The sequence below is a fragment of the Myotis brandtii genome, unplaced genomic scaffold, assembly GCF_000412655.1.
Source record: "Myotis brandtii unplaced genomic scaffold, ASM41265v1 scaffold400, whole genome shotgun sequence".
NCBI lineage: Eukaryota > Metazoa > Chordata > Mammalia > Chiroptera > Vespertilionidae > Myotis > Myotis brandtii.
The window spans coordinates 402836-426634 of record NW_005365373.1 but is presented as its reverse complement, the minus strand read 5'-3'; the positions used below and the strand labels follow the sequence as shown (position 1 = coordinate 426634).

At 46.1% G+C, this 23799-nt stretch overlaps 3 protein-coding genes across 3 annotated transcripts in view; all 3 read left to right on the top strand.

The window, feature by feature from the left end:
• The first annotated feature begins 4082 nt into the window (after positions 1-4082).
• Positions 4083-23799, top strand: part of LOC102255102 (zinc finger protein OZF) — a 43296-nt gene continuing 23579 nt past the window's right edge. The window contains exons 1-2 of the mRNA XM_005873249.2: positions 4083-4358; positions 15383-15388. Of these exons, the coding sequence (XP_005873311.2) occupies positions 4354-4358; positions 15383-15388 (11 nt within the window). The 5' untranslated portion in view covers positions 4083-4353. The remainder of the gene's footprint in view (positions 4359-15382; positions 15389-23799) is intronic.
• The window catches only part of LOC102254796 (zinc finger protein 501), a 181689-nt gene continuing 162256 nt past the window's right edge, over positions 4367-23799 (top strand). Inside the window, exon 1 of the mRNA XM_014545343.1 lies at positions 4367-4503. The gene's annotated coding sequence lies outside the window, so the exon portion shown is untranslated. The remainder of the gene's footprint in view (positions 4504-23799) is intronic.
• Positions 16359-23799, top strand: part of LOC102257113 (zinc finger protein 551-like) — an 85811-nt gene continuing 78370 nt past the window's right edge. Inside the window, exon 1 of the mRNA XM_014545340.1 lies at positions 16359-16541. Coding sequence (XP_014400826.1) covers positions 16359-16541 — 183 coding nt within the window. The remainder of the gene's footprint in view (positions 16542-23799) is intronic.

Genomic DNA, 23799 nt, shown 5'->3' with positions numbered 1-23799 from the left:
TTTTTTTTTTTTTTATTCTGGGATTTATTTTCCTTCTATAATTGAAACTTTGTAGCCTTGAGTGGAGTTCAGAGCTGGCCAGGTGGGAGACTAAAGGAGTTCATCACCTGACAATTCTCAGGGGGAAGAGAGTGTGGGGGGTGTGGGAAGAGACTAGACAAAAATCGTACACCTATGGACGAGGACGGGTGGGAAGCTTGGCTTCCTCCATCACCAGGGGCAACCAAAGCCTCCTGCTCGTCCAGCTCTGGTGGCCATGGCCAACTGAAAGCAGGTATCTGGGGTTTATTTATCTTCTGTAATTGAAACTTTGTTGCCTTGAGTGGAGCTCAGAGCCGGCCCTGGCAGGCAGGAAGCTTGGCTTCCTCCATCACTGGGGCAACCAAGCCTCCTTCTTGCTCCAGCTCTGTGGCTGCCGGCCACCATCTTGGGTTGGGTTAATTTGCATATAGTCGCTCTGATTGGCTGGTGGGCATGGCTTAAGGTGTAGTGAAGGTATGGTCAATTTGCATGTCTGTCTTTTATTAGTGTAGATGCTAACTGCTATTGGCTTTAGCCTCTGGCATTGGTTGATGGGTACATGCCCAACCATTGAGCCCCACCAGCTGTGCACACTATTATTTTTTATTGTTGACTCTATTACAGACATTCCCAATTTTACTCATACACCTCTACCTTTTTCTCCCTCTACCCTGTCCTCACAGCTTCTATGCCCTCACCACATTATTGTCCATGTCCATGGGCTATGCATATATGTATATACTTTGTTTAAAATATTTTTAAGTGAATCTTTATTGTTCAGATTATTACTGTTCCTCTTTTTCTCCTCATTTCTCCCCTCCACCTGGTTCCCACCCCCCCCCCCCCCCCTCCCTCCCCCCCCCCCCCCCGTCACTTCTTCAGGATAAAGCCCCCCTCCTTAACCTGACTTATGAAGGGCTCTGAGGTCGCACCTGCTGGGTATCCAGCTTCAACTCTGGCAACCCTCCCTTTTATACCAAGACAGACTGAGCTTCCTTCCGTTCCTTAAATGCTCCATGTTCTCTTGCACAGCCACCGTTCACACGCTTCCCTCCACCCACACCATTCCTCCCTTCCTCCTCGACCTGCGGCTCTCAGTCTAGAAGGCATGTTTCAGGGCAGCCTCCCTTGAATCTTAGATGATGCTAGTTAACTATTTATACATTTTCTTTCCTTTTTAATATATTTTTATTTATTTCAGAGAGAAGGGGGAGGGAGATAGAGAGAGAGAGAAACATCAGTGATGAGAGAGAATCATTGATTGGCTGCCTCCTGCACACTGGGGATTGAGCCTGAAACCTGGCATATGCCCCGATCAGGAATCGAACCCTGACCTCCTGGTTCATAGGTTGATGCTCAACCACTGAGCTACACCAATCAACTGGGCTCTGTTGTACATTTTCTTTGCACGCTGCACTTCCCTCACATAACTCTCTGCGGGGGTAACTGTAATTACCTGACTGGTAGCTGTCTGCCCTCTCCCTGCACTGGAAGTTCAGTGAGGGCAGAGCTCACATGACTTATTCATCACGGCATGCCCAGGGCACCCTGAGCTCGGCATGAATGAATGAGGCTGGGGCAGAAATGGCACTCCTGAGTGGGGCCAGCCCACTACTGATTCCCTGGTACCTAACCATGTCTGGCACATGGTGGGCACTTAATAAATATTTCTTGGATCAAACGAATGAGTCCAACCTAAGAGGCTCCTGCTACTGATGCCAACAAGCTACTCAGTCTCAGAGAGGCGGGTGGTTTACTCAAAGCCCCACAGCAAGTCACTATCAGAGCCGCAGTGGAATGCAGTTCTCTTGGATCTTTATGCTACTGCGTGCTGCCTCCTGCCAGCATAGCTGAAAGATGGGCATGAGAAGTGGGTGCTTCCAACCCTATGGCTGAGTCTGGGCATAAAACAACTCCTCCTCCTCCTTCCTCAGCATGTAGCTCAGCAGCTCCTGCATGGGGAAGCCCCCTCTGCCCACTCTACCGCATTGGCCACCCGCTCCTGGTGTTCCCACCCTTGCTACATGGATCTCTATCACAGCAGCTACCGCGGGACATTGAATCTCTGCTCATCTGCCTTCCCTTTGGGACTTTGTGTTCTTTAAGAGCAAGGACCACAGGTTTTGGGGGTTTTCTCTTCTCTGCATCTCCACTATTTAATACAGGGCCCGAGTAGGTGCTCAATCAATGTTTGTAGAATTACTACACACATTGGAGTATAATTTCTCTAAGTGCTACAAGAATCACAGGACTCTTTGTGCCTTTTAAACTAATATTTACTTCCAAAATAATCTAATATTTAATTCAGAGAACTTTTGAAGATGCTGTAAAACAGAAAAAAATATTTACTAACATGTATTGAGCATTTATTGGCCACCCAGCAGGAGCTACAGAGAGATCTTCAGATTCCTCCTCTTTGTTTGGGGTTTGGAGGTGCCCAGATGAGGAGCAGCTGTGAAGTAATGCAGGCTGCTGACGAGCCTTAGGCCTTCTTTTGGAAGCTCTGGGGTTCTCTGACCCAGCTATACTTTGAGAGGTTTTTAGGTGAAGAAAGGCCAGGCCATTGGTATGCAAAAGCCTCTGTGCACAGCTTGGGTGGAGTTGTAAATTAGGTGGGGCGGGGTCTCAGGGAATCACCAGAGCGGAGCAAACCGCAATGGCTGCCAGTCTGCTTTGCCTTGGAGAGGTCCTGGGGTCTGTGTCCCAGGGTCTGTGTCCCATGGTCCCATGCAGGAACAATGAACGCTGCAAGCATCTCTGCGAGAAAGCTGCCCTCACATTCTGGACTGATGACAGACAGTACAGTTTCTCTTCGTATGAGTCTGGGTCCCCAAATTCTCTCCTGGAACTGGAGTTCAGAGCAGTCAGAAGTTTGTATCTTCCTCCCAATTGAAAAATACAACATGTACACAGCTGCCAGCCCCTTTCGTGTGCACCTCGTCCATACCTCAACACTTCCACACCTCTGTACCTCCTACCGGACTCAATGTGCCTTTCTCTTTTCTTCTAGTTGTAGAATTTCCACTCAGCCAGCCTTCCCGTGGTTCTGGATGATATTCGTTTTGCCTTTTAGTTGTAGTTTTAATGTGGTTGTGCACAGCAGCAAGTTCAGGTGTTTACCTATGCCGCCATCTTGGTTGTTCTCCAATATTTTTTATTGATTTTGGAGAGTGGAATGGAGAGGGAGGGATAAAAACAACGATGATGAGAGAAAAATCACTGATTAGTTGCCTCCTGCACGACTCCACCCACACACTGGGAATTGAGCTTACAACCCATGTATGTGTCCTGACAAGGAAAAGAACCAGTAGTATCACATGAGCTCATCATTTGTGGGATATAATGAACAGCATAAATTGATGAACAAAAATAGATTCTGAGACATAGAAGCATCGAAGAGACTGTCAAACTTCAGAGGGAGGTCAGAGGAGGGAAGGAGGGGGTAAGGGATCAACCAAAGGAATTACTAGTATGTGCATGCATATAAGCATAACAAATGGACACAGACACTATGGGAGTGATGACATGTGCTGAGGGGTATGGGTGGCTGGGAGTACTCAATGGGGAAAAAAAGAGACATATGTAATACTTTAAACAATAAAGACTTGAAAATAAATAAAATAAATATCAAACAAAACAAAAAAACCATGACCTCCTGGTTCATAGGTTGAGGCTCTATCATTGAGCCACACCAGCTTGGCTACATTATTTTAAAATTTACAAAAATACATGTATTTTTTATTGTTGATAGTATTATAGATGTCTCCCATTTTCACCCTTTGTATATATTCTTTGGTGGATCTCTTGCATTCCCCTCTTCCCCTCAGAGATCTGTCAGTCTGTTCTAGTTAGCCAGGCCTCTGGTCTCAACTTCTCCCTCCCCAGGCTTCACTCCCTATACCACAAAATCTTTATTCACCCAAGTCATTGGCTGGGATGCCAGTAGTTCCCTGCGCGGTGGAGAAAACTACATTACCCAGAAGGAAATGCGTCCACGTGGGCAGAACAAAAGTGCATTTTGGTGTCTGCGCATTTGGTTAGGGCGGGACTTCCACCTTCCTCCTCAAGGTGGTCATTTTAACCGCAAGTCTTTTGTTCACAGACTCACAGGCTTCAAGGCACTGGTGGTGGTGAGGAGGAGTCCTGGGAGGCAGCGCGCCTGCTGTGCGGGGTGTGTCTGAGGCTCCTTGAGCCCAACAGCCCGAGATTGGCGTCCCCGTGCCTCCCGGACTCCTCTCTGCTCACAGCGTCCCCGCAGCCTGACCCCAGTTCACCCTCCAGCCTTGGGGACCCGGCCTCTCAGGTCCTGCCGCCCAGGTCCCAGCGCTCAGAATGGAGAGTCCCTCGTGGGTGACACATGGCTGATGGGGGAAGAGGGTGAAAGGCTGCAGTGCCACCTTGTAAGGACGTGATGGTGGGACTGCGCAGGGAGGACTCGGGACCCCGGGCCTGTTGTGGGTGTAAAGGCAACAGAGAGATGAGGTGAGGTTTTACGTGAGGACTTTTACCTTCATTCTCAGAACGCTGGGGCCATAGATACTAGGGTCGCGGAAGGAGGAACACAAGGGCCAAAAAGGGAGAAGAATTATGAATTTATTAGGCCACCTGGAAGGCTCGAAAACGGTCCTGTTGAGGGACTTGGGAGGCAGAAGCTGGTCCTGAGGCTGCCACAGCGTCACTTGTCTGGTTTTGCTGCTTTTCTGGGTCGGGAGCTGAAATACAACTGAGGCCTAGATGTGATCCTTAGGGAGGAAAAGGTCAGGGGGTCTTAGTTGCCTGACTAGTTATTTGCCCGGGGAGGGTAGGTACCCTGGGGGGCGAGGTTCTTGTTTCCCAGTTTTGCCCCTTGCTGGCATCCAGAGCTCTTGTAGGTCCTGAGACAGGATTTCAAAATGGGAAATTCTGTGCCAGTTCCAACCTCTGCTGTGATGCCCAGGGTTATGAGGAGAGGGATTATCTGAACTGCCCTTTTGAGTCGGATATGGTGGGTTACGGGGACAGGTAAAGACTGATTATTGGGGTCTACATCTACATTGGGTGAGCAATAGATGAGGGTAAGGCAGAGTCTGGTGGGCCCAACCTGGTGGCTGTAATAGGGGACTCCAGCTCACGTGATGGAGGTGTTCCGGGGATGGGTTTTCATCTGGAAAGGTGGAACCACGGGGTTTGCTCTGATAGTTTAGCTGCAGTGGGGTGGTTAGGAGTACTTGCTAAGGGCTTTGCCATTGGGGCTGTAAATTATTTGATGGGTGGATTTCCTTTATGAGTAATCAGTCCCCTGGCTGTAGAGGAGTAGGGAGATGTCTCCCATAGAAGGTGGAGGGAGGACTTGATCAGCATGTTCTCTCAGTAATTGTTGAATGAGATTTAAAATGGGGACATAGCCTTGGCTGGTTTAGCTCAGTGGATAGAGCATTGGCCTGTGAACTGAAAGGTCCCGGGTTCGAGCACACGTGCCCGGGTTGTGGGCTCGATCCCCAGTGCGGGATTTGCAGGAGGCAGCCTATCCATGATTCTCTCTCATCATGTATGTTTCTGTCTCTCCCTCTTTCTTCCTCTCTGAAATCAATAAAAATATATAAAAATAAATTTTAAAAAAATAAAATGGGGACATAGACTCCGAGAGGGGTCTCTGTGGAAGGGAAGTTTCCTAATAAGATGGGTCTTCCATACATGAGTTCAAAGGGACTAAGAGAGGAGGGTGCATGGGGGGATTGCCCTGATGTGCATAAAGGCTAGAGGTAGGAGAACAGTTTAAGGTTCTTTAGTTTTGAGAGTTAATTTGGTTAGGTAGGACTTAATTAAGGAATTTGCCTTTTCTACCTAGCCTGAAGATTGGGGCCGGTGGGGGGTGGGGGGTGTAAGTTCCACAGGATGTTCAGAGTGGAGGAGACCTGTTGAGTTATTTGAGATATGAAAGCAGGTCCATTATCTGATTGTAATGAGGTGGGGAGCCCGAATCTGGGAATGATATGCTGAATGGGAGCTTGTGTGACCCTGATGGAATTTTCAGAAGCAGTGGGGAATGCTTCTACCCAGCCTGAGAAAATATCTACGAGGGTTAAGAGATATTTGTTTTGTTTTTTAATAGGTATGTGAGTGAAGTCAATTTGCCAGTCTTGTCCAGGGATTTGGTCCCTAGCCTGATGAGTGGGGAAAGAAGGAGGTCTAATCTAACCTGTGCTTGGGGAGATAGTGAATAACAAGTAGAACAGGTTTTGGTGACATCTTGCAGTAGGAAGGCTAGGCTAGGACATGTGATGAGGGGTTGTAGGAGTTGTAAATGTATCCTACATGAAAGCCCATAAGATACCACGGGCCTGTCCCTGGGGAAGGATATATTTTCCCTGAAATTTTAACCATGGATCTTCCTGCATAGCCCCAAGAGCTAGTAGGGACTGAAGTTCCTCTGGAGAGTATTTGGGTGTTATATGGGGTGTAGCTAAGAGTTGGGGAAAAAGAGGCTTCCTCTGAGCTGCTGCTTGCCCTCCTGGTCTGCTTTGTTATTTCCCTTTATTGGATCATTCCTGACTCGAGTCCTTTGCAGTGTATGGCTTTTAAGAAGGCGAGAAAAGGGGAGAGAGGTTCCTAAATACCAAGCAGGAAGACCTGTTGAGGCATTCAATGATAGTGTCAAGGACTGTGAATGAGCGGTGGAAATAAAGAAAGTCTAGGCTCAGATATAAGGACTTAAGACAAAGGAGAGAGCCTGGGTGGGTCTGCTCTAGCTTACTAGGAGAGAAGGGGTCTCTTAGGACGTCAGGGGTGGGCAGGTCCTGACTCACTGGACAACACAAACCTTCTACCCCTTAACAAATAACACACTTTAAACACACTCTTACTTTCAAGAAACTATAGATTCAACTAAATACAGGAGACCTTCTGTAATAAAAACTAAGAGCAAGGGAATTAAAACGGGTCTAACAGTCAACGTTGCAGTATTTTATGCTATTTTAAAATATTTAGATGTTTATCATTTAACTCAGCAATGCTCCAAAGTCTTTAAGATACCAAAGACTTTGGAAAATTATGTGTATGCACATGAGGCTGGAGAAAAGGCAGGGGGAGGAGGGAGCAGGCCCTGCAGCCTGTTCCCAGTCCTCCAGCTGCTTTGGATTTAAAACTGCCACATTTTCCCTAACAGATAACATGCTAAGGTTTGGGTGATAATGAGTTCAGCTAATGATAGTAGCCTGACTGTTAAGTTGCTAGTTTTGCAGTAAAGGGAGTTGTTCTTTGGGAAAAGGGGGCAGTTGGTGAGAAGGTGCTGAGGTCAGAGCAGTTATCAGAGCATTAAAGGGGTGAGAATGCTGGCCTTGGGATCTAAAGGCTCAGTAAGGAGTCCCTTTGCCATGTCATGTCATAGAGGAGCTTTGTGAGAAGACTGAAGTTGGGAACTCAGAGGCAGTTGTACCCAGTGAGCCTAAGAATGGAGAGTATTTCTTGTTCAGAGGAGGGGATAGTCATGGTGGAGATAAGGCATTTACAGTCTAAGGAATGGTGCAGCTTTGTGGGGTGAAAGTGAAACTGAGATAGGTGACTGTCATTTGGGACAACTGGGTTTTATAAGAAGATGCGTGGATAAGAGGATGCGCGGTAGCCCTGGTCAGGCATTGGAGTAGAACTAGAAAATAGTGAATGGGAATATTTAGTAAGATGCAGTGTAGAGGTGAGGTGGCTAATGGCTGTAAGACTAATCTGTCAACCCTGTAATAGAGACTAAAGAGGGGACAAAGGTCCCAGCTAATTTGGGGAGGGCAGAATAAGTGGCCCCAGTGTCAATTAAAAAGGAGATTGGTTTACCTGCCACCACATCATTACCTGAGTCTCTGACTTGGTGCTGTAAGTCTGTGGGACCTTGTCAGGGCCTGGGTAGCTTCAGTCTTCGGTGGCCAGCAAGGAGGTCTGGGGGCTCCAAACCGGGTCCAGAGGGTGGTCTTGCTGAACTGGCTGATGTCTGACCTGGAGGGGCCAAACTGCAGTCTGATTTCCAGTGGCCTTCCCTTCCACACTATGGGCAGGGCCCATGGGTTTGAGGAGGACTTGATCCAGTGTCTGTCCTTGTTGCATTTGAAGCATGGGCCCGGAAGAGTCTTAGCCCCTGACTTACCCTTGTTTGGAGGACCGGCACTTCATTTGGAGTTCGTGAGAGGTAGCTAGGAGCTGAAAGCGCTTCGTCTGGGTCTCAGCCTTGGCCTGATCTCACCTTTGTTTTTGGATTTGAGGCTCCTTGTCTCTATTATTAAAGGCCAGGTTAACGAGGTCTTTTTGAGGGGTTTGTGGACCTGTGTCTAATTTTCGAAGTTTATGGTGTATGTGGGGGCTGGTTGGTATATAAAAAGGGTGTTCAGAAGAAGGGTTCCTTCTGGGGAGGTGGGTTCTACGGTGGTAAATTTGTGTAAGGCCTCCATGATGCGGGAGAGGAGGAGAGCTGGGTTTTCATCAGAGCCCTGAGTGATTTCATTAAGTTTGTCTTAATTGACTGCCTTATGGGCAGCCTTTTGAGTCTGACAATGAGACAGGCTACAGAGCCAGCGCCCTGGAGAACTGACCTGATAGCCCCATCTTGGGTCAGTTCTGGGGATTGTGTTAGTGCCAACCTGGTTGGCCACCGAGTCCTGTCTATGGAGGGCACAGCGTGTTCCTGAGCTGCTACAGATGTGCTCCTTCTCCTCTGGGGGGAGAGAGGATGACAGGATGACTTAGATCTTATGCCAGGTTAGGTCATAGGACTGGGTCAGGTACTTAAATTCTTTAGTAAAGGTGGTCAGGTCGGTGGAAAAAGACCTGAGATGCCTCAATCTGTGTGAGGTCGGACATGGAAAATGGGATGTGTACCCAGACAATACTCTCAGTTCCTGCTTCCTTCCTTGGGAGTAGAATGGGCGCAGGAATAGAAGCAGGTATTGAGGAAGGCAGTCTTAGGGTGGCCCTAGAGCAAGTGTTAGGTGGGAAAAGGCTGTATTGGAGCTCAAGTTCTTGGGATTTGGGCTCTCAGGGGCTGGGGGAGGAGGTGGTTGCAGGTTAAGAGGGGCTGGGTTTTAGGAATCTATCACAGATGAGGGAAGAAATGTGTAAGGGAGTGAAGGTCAGTGGTCTGCTGGGTCAAAAGTAGATTCAGCCCTAGCCAGTTTGGCTCAGTGGATAGAGCGTTGGTCTGTGTACTAAAATGTCCCAGGTTAGCCGAACCGGTTTGGCTCAGTGGATAGAGCGTCGGCCTGCGGACTCAAGGGTCCCAGGTTCGATTCCGGTCAAGGGCATGTACCTTGGTTGCGGGCACATCCCCACTGGGGGGCATGCAGGAGGCAGCTGATCGATGTTTCTCTCTCATCGATGTTTCTAACTCTCTATCCCTCTCCCTTCTTCTCTGTAAAAAATCAATAAAATATATTTTTTTAAAAATGTAAAGTGTCCCAGGTTTGATTCTGGCCAAGGGCACATGCCTGGGTTGCAGGCTCGATCCCCAGTAAGGAGGATGCAAGAGGCAGCTGATTAATGATTCCCTGTCATCATTGATGTTTCTATCTCTCTGTCCCTTTCCTTCCTCTCTGGAATCAATAAAGAAATAAAATTTTTAAAAAACCCAGAGTTGTCCTGAAGATTTAAGCTAATCAATTAAAAAAAATAGTAGATTCAGAATCAGAAGTGTTAGGGGTATGATGTTTTGTGTGAAGGAGAAAGATCTGATGGGTAGAGCAGAACTGAGAGAGAGAGGATTGGGACTGAAGGGTGAAAAAGGTCTGGTCGTAGGGAATCTCTGACCATTTTCCATTCTGGGGACAGCAGTTATCTAAATTGTGAAATTTGTTAAAATTAAAAGTGCCATTTTCAGGCCATTGAGACTTCTCATCTACTTTATATTGTGATCAAACAGTGTTGCAAGGCAATATGAGGTGGTTGGGCATGGTCTCCCCCGTGAGTGTGCAGAGGGAGTGTGCGTGGCCCACAAGAGAGGAAGGGTGAGTGACAGACCACAAATCCAAAGGTGACTGTTTAGGGCAGGTGTCCCTGCTGCTAAACAAAATCACCATGAGACATGAGAGGTGACCCTCTGGACTGGGTGTCCTCAATCCAGAAGGACCCATAGCCAAATGGCTGAGGAGTCTTCTGGCTTAGTGCTAGGACTTTTGAGACGAGAGACTTTCGAGAAGTCAGTGAGAGAGAGTGGGCAGAAGACTCCAGATGAGGGAAATTGTGGATTGTCACTCACCTAGAGAAGATTGGCTGGTGTGGGATGGAGGGTCAGCAGTGGAGGAGCGGTTCCGGATCTTGCATCCTCCTTGGTTGGCTCGGGAGGGTCCATAAGAGAGGGAGGCCTAATTGAAGCCGGCAATCAAGTTACATGAATTGGATTTGGAGGTAAGCTCAGGTTGAGTTGCCACTGCCTACTGCTCTCCAAGTAGCAAACTCGGGGTGACCGAAGCCGGGGTGATGGCTCCCCATCCTCACAGAACCCTCCTGGGTTTCAGCACCAAATGTTAGGGTCACAAAAGGAGGAATGCATGAGGCCAAAAAGGGTAAAGTATTATGAATTTATTAGGTCATCTGGATACCAGATGGGCTGAATCCCAAAATGGCACCAGCACCGTGGGGATCCAGAGGTTTTTAAAGGACTCTAGGTGGGCTTTTTCTGGGTGGAGAATTCTCTGTGCAGGTCTAGATTCTGGGAAACTCCAGAGGGGAGAGAGAATGGTCTTAGCAAGTGGAATGTGGTCTAAGCAAGTAGAATGTCCATTGTGAAATGGCATAAAGGTCAGTTCCCAGGTGAGGGGGTATCGGTTCAATTATTTGATCAGACCTAACAAATAGATGGTCGTGAAAAAAAACAGGGACATTTTCTGAGGTAGGGTTCTAACTTTTCCTAACATTACTCAGAGGAAGAACAGACTAGAAGACAGAGGACAGCAGTTGTGAACAGGAAGGAGAAGTCCTGTGAATGAAAAAGTAACTGGCAAGAGTGTGCACTGAGGACTGAGCCCTGAGATAACACAGGCATCTGGAGGGCACCTGGCCTCTGGGCTGGGCAAGGGTACTGAGCAGCCTGAGCCCCTAGATCTTGGTGGTGTTTGCCAGGCTCTCAGCAGACCATTTTCTTTCCTCAAATTCCTGCCAATGAAGAATGAATTAGGTGTACCAGTGTGTGCAGCTTATTTCAGGACTTCACACTCTTGTGGCTTCTGTGATAGTGGTGTCCTGGGATTGTCCAGCTGCTCTGGTAGGCCTTGGACCTGGGTACTTTGAATAGACACTAAGCCAGGATCCTAAGGCCACGACTAGGGCTTCATGAAGTGGACCTTGTTTTTGGCAACCAGTATAATGAGTGGGAGGTCCTCCGGGGGATAGGTCCCAGAATGTGCAAAGGCTTGGAGTGAAGAGTGAGCTGATTCAGGAACCAGCAGGTATGTTTTTTTAAATATATATGTGTATATTGATTTTAGGTGTAAAAGGAAAGGAGAGGGAGAGAGACAGAAACAGTAATGAGCAAGAAACAACCCCTACTGTGGATCCAGCCGACAGTCCAGGCATGTGACCTCACCAGTGCATGGGTCAATGCTCAGCCAACTGAGTCACATCAGCCAGGACTGTAGATCACTTTAATATAGAGAATCATGGTCAGGTTGGTAATGGTAGTAGAAGCTAAGAAGGGACATTGTGAGCCTGAGGACTGGCTTTTCTGCTGGGGCCACTATTTGTGGGAGGTGGGTGTCACAACACAGCATAGGTACAGAAGTTGTCATGTAGAGTATTGGGGAGAGAGAATGGTTTTGCAGTAGCCAAGGCCATTAAAAGTTGAGTGGACCTGAGATTAATTGGAGGCCAAAGAGTTATTCAAACAAGATGAGACTAGGGCTGGTACATATTTACTTCTCTAAACACTCACCAGGATTTTGTTGTGACCCTTGGTGTGGCCTGTATGTGGGGAGTTACAGTCAATCTTGTGGATTATCTTAGAGCAGTGGTTCTCAACCTTCCTAATGCTGTGACCCTTTAATACAGTTCCTCATGTTGTGGTGACCCCCCATTTCATTGTTACAAATTGAACACAATTAAAGCATAGTGATTAACCACAAAAACAATATGTAATTATATATGTGTTTTCTGATGGTCTTAGGCGACCCCTGTGAAAGGGTTGTTTGACCCCCAAAGGGGTCTCAAACCACAGGTTGAGAACCGCTGTCTTAGAGGCTAGAGCAGCCGTGAGCAAACTACGGCCCGCGGGCCGGATCCGACCCGTTTGAAATGAATAAAACTGAAAAAAAAAAAGACCGTACCCTTTTATGTAATGATGTTTACTTTGAATTTATATTAGTTCACACAAACACTCCATCCATGCTTTTGTTCCGGCCCTCCGGTCCAGGTTAAGAACCCATTGTGGCCCTCGAGTCAAAAAGTTTGCCCACCCCTGGGCTAGAGTGATCATCTCTGTGACTCACTGTGCATGGTGCAAAAGGTCATCGGGGCTGGGACTTGAGTGGCTGTTAAGTGAGAGATGTTGACAAGCATTCTCTGGACCAGCGGTCACCAACCCTTTGGACTTCACGGACCACCAGTGGTCCATGGACCACCAGTTGGCGACAGCTGCTCCAAATATTTCCTTAAACCAGCGGTCGCTAACCTTTTGGACCTCACAGACACCAGTGTTCCGTGGACCACCTGTTGGCAACCACTGCTCTGGACAACACATGCTGATTAATCACCATGAGGCCAAGGAAAGGACTATGGGCGCTGGGGCTGAGGGAGTTCACGTGTGAGAGAGGTGTGGTAAAGAGTGTTGTGCAACTGGGGAAGGAATGTGAACTCATGGCCACAGTACCCTGACATTGACATAAGAGTGAATGATGGAAAAAAGAGATAGAGGAAGACATAAAGAGATGGAAGAACATACCATGTTCTTGGATTGGTAGAATCAACATCATTAAAATGTCCATACTACCCAAAGCAATCTATAAATTCAACGCACTTCCCATTAAAATACCAATGGCCTACTTCAAAGATCTAGAACGAACTCTCCAAAAATTCATCTGGAATAAAAAAAGACCCCGAATAGCTGCAGCGATCCTGAGAAAGAACAAAGTAGGTGGGATCTCAATACCAGATATCAAGCTGTATTACAAAGCCACTGTTCTCAAAACTGCCTGGTACTGGCACAAGAACAGACATATAGATCAATGGAATAGAATAGAGAGCCCAGAAATCAGCCCCAACCAATACGCTCAATTAATATTTGACAAAGGAGGCAAGAACATACAATGGAGTCAAGACAGTCTCTTCAATAAATGGTGCTGGGAAAATTGGACAGATACATGCAAGAAAATGAAACTAGACCACCAACTTACACCATACACAAAAATAAACTCAAAATGGATAAAGGACTTAAATATACGACAGGAAACCATAAAAATACTAGAAGAATCCAAAGGCAACAAAATCTCAGACATATGCCGAAGCAATTTCTTCACCGATACAGATCCTAGGGCATTGGAAACTAAAGAGAAAATAAACAAATGGGACTACATCAAAATAAAAAGTTTCTGCACAGCAAAAGAAACCATCAACAAAACAACAAGAAAGCCCACTACATGGGAGAACATATTTGCCAACATTATATCTGATAAGGGCCTAATCTCCAAAATTTATAGGGAACTCATACAACTTAACAAAAGGAAGATAAACAATCCAATCAAAAAATGGGCAAAGGACCTAAATAGACACCTTTCAAAAGAGGACATTCAGAAAGCCAAGAGACATATGAAAACATGCTCAAAGTCGCTAATCATCCGAGAGATGCAAATCAAAACAACAATGAGGTACCATCTCACACCTGTCAGAATGGCTATCATCAACAAATCAACAAACGACAAGTGCTGGAGAGGATGTGGAGAAAAAGGAACACTTGTGCACTGCTGGTGGGAATGCAGACTGGTGCAGCCACTATGGAAGACAGTATGGAGTTTCCTCAAAAAACTGGAAATGGAACTCCCATTTGACCCTGTGATCCCACTTCTAGGAATATATCCCAAGAAACCAAAAACACCAATCAGAAAGGATATATGCACCCCTATGTTCATAGCAGCACAATTCACCATAGCTAAGATTTGGAAACAGCCTAAGTGCCCATCAGTAGATGAATGGATTAGAAAACTGTGGTACATCTACACGATGGAATACTATGCTGCTGTAAAAAAGAAGGAACTCTTACCATTTGCAACAGCATGGATGGAACTGGAGAGCATTATGCTAAGTGAAATAAGCCAGTCAATGAAGGAAAAATACCACATGATCTCACTCATTCATGGATAATAAAGACCATTACAAACTTTTGAACAATAATAGATACAGAGGCAGAGCTGCCTCAAACTGATTGTCAAACTGCAGTGGGAAGGCCAGAGAGGGTTGGGGGGCAGAAGGGAGGGGAGTAAGAGATCAACCGAAGGACTTGTATGCATGCATATAAAAAAAAAGAAAAGAGTGAATGATGGGAGAGTCCACTTCTGGTGGTGTCTGGATGATCCAGTAAGGTGTATTTTAAGGTAATTGCCTGTGAAGAGGGGTGTTTTGGTGCTACATCCTAGGTACAGAGCTTAGGTGCCATTTAACTAACCACCTGCCTTTTGTTGTTGGGGGTGACACATTGGTTGATAGGAATGAGATACATCAGTGGTACCCTGGCTTCAAAATCTCCACTGGCATGGGTAAGGGAATAGGTTAAGGGGAAATAGATTATAATTTTGGAAAAGAAGGTGATTAGGAAACAATTTGTCCTCGACACAGCAAATTTGCATTACCATTGAAGTTGTGCCTCTGGGAATGAAGCTGTGTGAGAGAAGTGTTGTTCAAGGAACTATGTACAGCGGGTAGTGCAAAGCGATGGCCTCAGCACCTTGGAATTGGGGTCAAGAGGGTGAAGTGTGATGCCATGTGTTTGGTGTCCTTGAGAAACAATCTGAGGGACTACAAGGGTATTGCCTGACAAGACCAATATCAAATCACTTACACTCTCTTTATGGGTGTAAGTGATTACTCTCTTAATGGGTACAAGCTTGTACTTTCTCTTCATTGGAGGCATCTCTCTTTAACCTATGATTTTGACACCCACTCTATTGATAAGAGTCAGTGTGGCGTACATGGGAGCTCCTGAGCTCAGGTATCTTCTAGCTGCTCAACTGCCTTTATTTTTGTGGGAAGACAAAATATCAGTAGGAATATAAGAAGATAGTGGCTTTCATGGGATGAAGGCCTGGTGTTTTCTCTGATATGTAGAGTGGAGAGAGCAGACGGATGTGGAGGGTAGGGACTAGACAGACTTAGAATCTTAAGAGTGAATCTGATCATGGGCTGTACTGTCCCCATTATGGCAGGATGTGAACTTTGAGGACGTGGAAGTGGGGGCTCCTTGATGAGGCTCAGAGACTTCTGTACTGTGATGTGATGCTGGAAGTTTTTGCACTTGTGTCATCTGTAGATAAGACCTTCAAGTTCTCCCAGTTTCCTGAGGTGACGACCTCTCTTCCTTTATTCCTCAGCCATAGCTTTCTCTCTCCCACAGCCAGAGCATGAGCTCTGCTAATTTCCCCCACTGTCCTGTCAAATATGCTATGGCTGCCAGGGATGAGCTGGATGGAGTTCCCTGAGCAAAGGACTCCACGAACATCCCTAACATCCATTACCTCAAAAAGTACAGGAAGTCACAGGAAGTCAGGAGTCTTGCAGTGAGCTTAATGGGTACAAGCTTGTACTTTCTCTTTATTGGAGGCTGACAGTGTCCACATGCATGGCTGCAACTCTTTCTCTAGGTAAAGGTTCTTTGTGGCAACCTATGCCATGTTATGGTCTTTACTTACATGTTCCATGGGCTGTTCTTGTAAGACACTCATTGAATAGTTTGTAATATTCTCTTCCCTGAATACAATAGTAAGCTATGTTGCTTTGGGCAAAAGCTGACTGCTCATCTCTTTATTACCTGTTCCTTTGCACTGCTGCCTCTGCAGTATTCTGCAACATTGATTTGCACATGTGTTATGAGGTGCACATGCATGCTTACATAGTCCTTGACACCTGCTACTTTTTAATTGAATTTTACTTGGAATAAGACCTAACCAACCTCTTGCACAGCTTGCCCCCTTCCCCAGTCAACAAGCCCTGATGAATACTGATTGTTGAAGGATGAGCTGGAGATTCATATTCTCATCCATGTGGTGCTTGCCATGTTTGTGTCATATTTCTGGTGAGGCCTCCCTGTTTTGTGATCTTCATCGGCCCAGAAATTCACAAGAACATTTTTTTAATCCTTCCTGCACATCTCTTATTTTCAGACAATTACATGGAAACAAAGTATGATGGGCAACACACTTTTGCAATGGGACTTCCCCCTGTCACCACATTCAACTATTTCTCACTTTTCAGGTTGTTGGCATAAAACGTATGATGAGAAGGCCTGTTGTCATCAGAATGTATCTCTCAAGGAGAGTCACAGGTCAGGGCTTCCAAGACAGCTCCAGCCACCCAGAAGACCCTTCTGTGTAAGCAGTGTTTCTCTGTGTTAAAAGATATTTTGCACCTGACTGAGTCACAGCAGCATACATTGAGCAGAAAGCCTTCTGTAGTGATGCGTGTGTTGGAGACTTCTGTTTCAGTGCAAACCATCACCAGCAACAGAGCAATACCTGTGGAGAGAAGCACTGGAATGAAGCTATGGACAGGGCCTCATTTGTGAGCAGGTGCAGCTTCTACTTTGGTGCTTTCAACTAGCAGGGAGGTTGGGAATGACTTGCAATCTCTCTCAGATCTTCTCCAGCACCAGGCCACTCTCAACACTGAGGAGCCACACAGTGGCAGTAAGATTTCACAGGAATTTCTTGATGTAAGAAGTCATTACCAGTGGGGTGAATATGAAATTGCTTCCAGCCACAACCTGAAAGTTGTTGAATGAGAGCATGTCTGTTCTGGAGAACTGATTTATGAGTGTATTAAATGTAGGAAAGTTTTTAGACGAATCTTAAACTCCCTTTGACATAAGAGTGTTCACACTGGAGAAAAACCATGAGTGTTCTGATTGTAGCAAGTCTTTTATCTTAAAATATAGCCTTATTAGACACCTGAAAGTTCACAGTGGAGAAAAGACATATGAGTGTATAGACTTTGGGAAGTCCTTTCAGAGATCTACCCTGATTCTACATCAGAGAATTTACACTGGAGAAAAGCCCATATGAGTGTAGAGAATGTGGGATGTCCTTTCCTCAAAGGTCTCACCTCACTAGACACCACATAATTCACACTATAGAGAAACCATATGACTGTACTGAATATGGGATGCCCTTCAGTCAAAGATCTCACTTAATTCAATACTTCAGAGTTCACACTGATAAAAACCCACTTAAATAATGTATGTGGGAAATCTTTTAGGCACCATAATTTCCCTTTTGTAAATATGGTCACCATGGTTTGTTTCAAATTGCCAAAATGATGGCACTAAACATGGACATGATAATATATTTCAATAGCAAATCATTACATTTTATTTACAACATGCTGATACAGTATGCTCAAGAACATTCTTAATAAAAATAGTAAAATAATTGGGAAGTGGCAAGTTTAAAACTTTGATTTAAGTGTACTTGATTTTAAAATATAAATTCAAAACTACGTATTTTTATTGATTTCAGAGAGGGAGAGATAGAAACATCAGGATAAGAGAGAATTATTGATCAGTTGCCTGCTGCATGCCCCCAACTGGGGACCAAGTTGGCAACCTTAGCATGTGCCCTGACTGGGAATTGAACCTCCTGATTCATAGGTCAACACTTAACAACTGAGCCACACCAGCCAGGCTATAACACTTTTTTACATGCACTTTTGATGTTTCCGTACATGCCTGCATCCCTTAAACCAAATTCCTCCATCCTTTTTCAGTGCTTCCTTCTCAGGATATAAAATTACTGATCAAGAATATAATCTACCTTTGTACTAGCTTATTTCAAATACTAGAGGCCCATTGCACAAAATTCATGCACTGGTAGGGTCACTAGTGGTTGCCAGCTGTCGGCCAGCTACTTCCTCCCTTCCCCCAGCTGCCTGCCTGGGCCTCCTTAACTTCTCTCTGCTATCTGCTGCTGCCACCAGCCAGGACCTCCCTCCCTTCCCCGGCCATCCCTGCCCCCTGGTCAAACTCCCTAGGAGCTCTTGGTCAAGGGGACAATTTACATACTACGCTTTTATTATACTAGTATAGGATATCCACATAATGAAAATACTTATGAAAAGCCATGTATCTTATTCTAGCCTTCTATCTACTATCTGTCACCAGGGTGGTTCTTGTATCTATTTATTCTCACGGACATTAGTGGGTTATTTTTCTTAAAACCCCAGATATGTTAAGCCCTGGCAAGGTAGCTAGTTGGTTGTAGCATCATCTCAATAACAGCAAGGTTGCTGGTTGCAGTCTGGTTCAGGGCACATGCAAGAATCAAACAACGAATATATAAAATTAGTGAAACAACAAATGAATGTTTCTCTCTGTCTCTCTCTCCCAATTTTTCTCTCTCTCAAATCAACATCTTTGGTTTTTCCCTCCCATCCAATTAGGTGACACATGTGAACACCAGCACAGACTAGATACGCAATGATGAAACAGCAGCCAGGGTTTCTCATGATGGCAGAGCACACAATGACATAGAGAACAGGAGGGGAGGTGCCCCTGCTATTAGTGTGGAGAGTGGAAAACTGGATCTTATCTGTACAATCACCCAAAAGGAATAATAACATCTGTTGCTCCCTGAGACTAAAATCTAAGGAGCTGATAAAAGCTCTGGGCCTAGACATGCCCCTTGTGCTCTCTGCACCTTCCAGCCAGATGTTGACACTGGGCTATTTCTGAGTCAGGGGTTTGACAAACCCCGATTCCTCTCAGGTGTTAATGCTGGAAGCAGCAGTGGCAGCTGGGCATGTGGGTATGAGGAGGAAAAAGCCCAGGGCAGGTTCCAGAGAGAGTTGGTGCTGGGCCATATGTGTGGCTCTGAGGCCCTCTCTAGTCCCAGTCCAGGATGGTGGCTGCTTTGTTGTTTGGGGCCATGGTTAGTGGGAAATGTAGCAACCTGTGCTGCAGGAGTTCCCAGGGGGTCATGACCTGGGAGTCAGCATGTGCTCCAAGAAAACTGTTGACCCAGGCAGGTGCAACCTAGTCCACTGTAATGAGGTGCTCCAGCCATTGACCTGCCTAGGGAAGGAGAGGAGCTGTCTCTGCAGAGGCTGATTCCCTATCTGCCCAGCAGGAGGGGTTGCTGACTGTTGAACCAGGTGGTCCTTGTTGGGTTGGAAGTGTCGAAACATTTAGCCCCTAAGGACGTTGTAGAAATTTATCAATCTGGTAAGAGAAAATGGCCTTGATCTTTCCTTATGGGTAAACATCCACCCTGGCCTGGCCAGTGTGGGTCAATGGTAAGAGCATTAGCCCACACACCTACAGGGTGGTGAATTAGATTTCAGGTCAAGGGCAAGTACCTTGGTTGCAAGTTTGGTCTGCAGACACTATTAGGGGCTCATGCAGGCGGGATCCAGTTGATGTGTCTCTCTTCTATGTTTCTCTCTATCTCCCTCTCTCCCCTCAGCCCCACTGTTCCACTCTGAATAAAATCAATTGAAAAATATCCTTGGGTGAGGATTACCAAAAATGAATCATTTACCCTGCTGTGCTGAGATGGGTCCTCCGCCTGAACAGTGCACCCCTCCTCACTTTTTCCTGCCTTTGCCTGGGATGTTCCCACTGCAGCTGGGTCATGCTCTGTCCTTCTCCTGGTATTGGTAGCAAGGATCCCTAGGCATGTCCCTAGGAGGGATTTGGGTCCTGTGTCTGTCTGAGAGGAGCTGGCCAGGACTCTTCTGTCTCCATCCAGAGGTCTCTCCAGCCTGCTTTTCCCCATCCCCAGGCACCTGACCCACTGCAACTGAACCTCATTCTATATCCTGGAGCAACCCCATGATGCTTTTGGCCTCCATATCCGTTCACTTTTGCAAACTTCTGCCTCTGGCCAGCCCAAACTCACTCCTGACCCCTGAGCTCCACGTGGTTTGAATCTCCTTTCTTTCTTTCTTTTAATTACATTTTTTGCATTCTATATCCTGGAGCAACCCCATGATGCTTTTGGCTTCCATATCCGTTCACTTTTGCAAACTTCTACCTCTGGCCAGCCCAAACTCACTCCTGACCCCTCACCCCTGAGCTCCACGTGGTTTGAATCTCCTTTCTTTTTTAATTACATTTTTTTGGTAATTTTTCACTTTTATTTCATTAAAAATATAGCCCTGCCCTCATCCAGTCCTAGAGATACCATGGATTCTCCAGGAAATGGTGCTGTGTTTTTTCAATATTGTGAATCTTCTGCAATACAAGTGTTTCCAGAAGGAGAGGTTGGTCTCAACATGATACAACACTGGGGAGATGCATTGTTGGTGGTGACCCCTCCCCAAGTGTGACCTGTTTAGAGGAGATCCCTGCTCCAGGATATGGGGCAGGGTCCTTGAGTGGGTGGGCTGAGGGAAGGTTGTGGGAATGAGAACTTGAATCTGGATGGATGGAGGGCCAGCAGCCAAGGGGGTTACAGCTGAGACCTATAAGCATAGAGGAAATGGACACTGTTGAGCTGGGATGACCCAGACTTCCTAAGAAAGCGTCCATAGAATTTTTATTTTTATTTTTTTTATTTTATTGATTTCTTACAGAGAGGAAGGGAGATGGAGAGAGAGTTAGAAACATCGATGAGAGAGAAACATCGATCAGCCACCTCCTGCACACTCCCCACTGGGTTCGTGTCTGCAACCAAGGTACATGCCCTTGACCGGAATCGAACCTGGGACCCTTGAGTCCACAGGCTGACGCTCTATCCATTGAACCAAACCGGTTAGGGCTAGAATTTTTTTAAAATGGCCAAAGTTCACAAAAATGGGTCAGGATATGCAATAGATGACTTAATATTTGAGATAATGAGAAGCCTTAGGCATTAACAATACAACTGTCTCAATAAATCATCTTTTTGGATTCAAACACCAGCCTCTAAGTGGTCTCCAGGGGATTCCTCTGCTTTAAGCCCTGACCAATGTTTACTCAGTGGTTAAATCTTCAAACCAAGGACCCAAGGGTCTCAGGTTCAATTCCCAGTCAAGTATATATACCTTGGTTGCAGGTTCAATCCCAAGTTCAGGTGTAAGAGGCAACCTATTGGTGTTTTTCTCTCTTGTTGATGTTTCTCTCTTTCTCTCTCTCTCTATCTCCACCTCCAAATCCCATTCCACTCTCACTAGAAATGAATGGAAAAAATAAAAAAATATATCCTACAGTGAAATTAAAAAAAAGAAAAAGAAAATGAAAGACTGCTAGTTGGCTGACTCATGCTTCCTGCTTAGTGTTTTTAGACATTAGAAATATGGGTTTCTCTAGGGAAAGCAGTTTCTAGTTCACGGGTTCTACACTCCAGTGTCCAAAGTTATATTGGAATTCCTCAGAATCACCTTCTGTCATGGGAAATTACTTTTTAATACTTAAAAAAACTAAGCTAAGTTTAAAAAGTTAAGAGATGACTTTATTGAGAAACTATGCAATTTTTGTGCTTAAATGAAAGCAAGGAGGGGATCATGACTATGACACTAATAGTGTGGGATTTTTCAGAAATTCATATTTCTATTAGTCTCTTATGTGAAAGAAGACAGACTTCCACTGAGTTCAGATGATTCTGATAACTGTTCTAGAGTGATGGCTCTAGATTTAATAGTATATTCTTGAAAACTCAAAACTTAAAATGTTTATTTTTTTAAAAATCCACAATCAAAGATATATGTATTGATTTTAGAGAAAGAAAAAGAGAGAGTGAGAAGAAACATCAATGTGAGAGGAAACATCCAATGGTTGCTTCCCATAAATGTCCTGAGCATGGATCGAATCAGCAACCTAGATATGTGCTCTTACCAGGAATGGAACCCACAATCATTTTACTTAAGTCACCGGGCTATGGAACCACCTTAATTCTCAATCTTTCCTTCATGACAGTCTATTAGTATGACTCAGCATTTTTGGGAGTGCCTGATTGGCATGCCTGTGTGTTGGTTGTATGTGTGAATTTGCAGCCCCTTTGAGGGTTTCTGATTGTATATATGTGTGTCTGTTTCCTCTTTGTGTCTCCATTTTGTGTCCATGTATGTCTGTTCTGGTGTGTGTGTGTGTGTGTGTGTGTGTGTGTTCTCTCAAGGTGTTGCCAGTATCTACAGTGTGGGTCTCTGTGAGCCTGGCCATTAGCCCTGCATCTGAGTGCCCAGCTGTGGCTGGAGGTGTTCTGTACCTGTGTGTTTCTATGCTTGTGGTGTCTGTATATTTCCCTGTACGTTTGTGTGTCTGCATGGTGGAAACAAGTAAATGCACAGGCAATCTCCTCAGGGGAGATGGAGATGACAATCTATCTTCCTCGTCCCGCAGGCTGAGCTCTTATAGCTTCTGCTCTTTCAGGTGTCTGGTGTCCTCTGAGAGACCCATCTCAGACTTTAGGGATGGATGAAGTAAAGGGTCAGTTCATAGAATCCCAGGCTGTAGGAAGGTTGAGAATTGGGGAAGACTCTGATGAAGGACAGGATATATAGACTGTGGAGGCGGGGCTGTTTGTGGAGGATTCTGTGCCTTCATGGAAAAGCTGTAGGATCCTGGATCCTTGCGAAGGAATGAATGAAAGGGTGCCTTTGGGGACAGCTCACGGGGAGGACCCTTAGACCCCTAAGTCCCTCAGTAATGAGGAACTGGATACACCTGGAGAGGGCTGGAAGAGTCAGGTGGGACTCCTAGTCCCTGAAGAGCAGGTCAATCCCTTGCCCATGTGAAAGCTAAGCTGACACCTATAGAGGAAGGAGCCTGAGCTTTCTCAGAGCATTACTCCTGGACCTGGTCAACTGAGCATGCATGGAACACTCTCCAATGGGTATAGGGAGAAATATGGAAGGACTGCATTTAGCACAGGTTCAGGCACAGAATGAATGGAAACCGCAGGATAACCATTGATGTTAATGTCAGCATGTTAACCATCAGCCCCACCTGATGGAGCACTCACCTGGGCAATGCAAAAGGTAAAGAGACTTGGAGGGCCCTAACTGGTTTGGCTCAGTGGATAGAGCGTCAGCCTGCGGACTGAAGGGTCCCAGGTTCGATTCTGGTCAAGGGCATGTACCTTGGTTGTGGGCATATCCCCAGTAGGGGGCGTGCAGGAGGCAGCTGATTCCTCTCCCTTCTTCTCTGTAAAAAATCAATAAAATATTTTAAAAATAATAATAAATAAATAAAAATAAAAAAGAGACTTGGAGGCAGGGTAGTGACTTATCCTATATAATAAAGAGGGAATATGCAAATTGACTGTCACTCCACCACAAAGATGGTGGCGCCCACAGAGGAGGGGGTTTCTGTAACACAAGATGACTGCACCCGCAGCGGAGGCTGAGTTCCTGTAACAAGCAAGCAATCATTGGGGACTGAGGCTGTGCACACCCCCCCCACACACACATCCCAGCAGGGCTTGATGGGACCTCAGGCCGCGCCCCCCACCCAGCAGGGCTTGATGGGGGACCACAGGCCGTGCCGCCAGCCCCGGCACTGGGCCAGGGGACCTGAGGCTGCACTCCCTGCCCTGGCGCCAGGCCAGGGAATCTGAGGCTGTGCCCCCCCGCCCAGTGGGGCTTGATGGGGAACCTCAAGGTACGCCCCCTGCCCTGGTGCTGGGCCAGAGGACCTCAGGCTGCTCCCCCTGCCCTGGC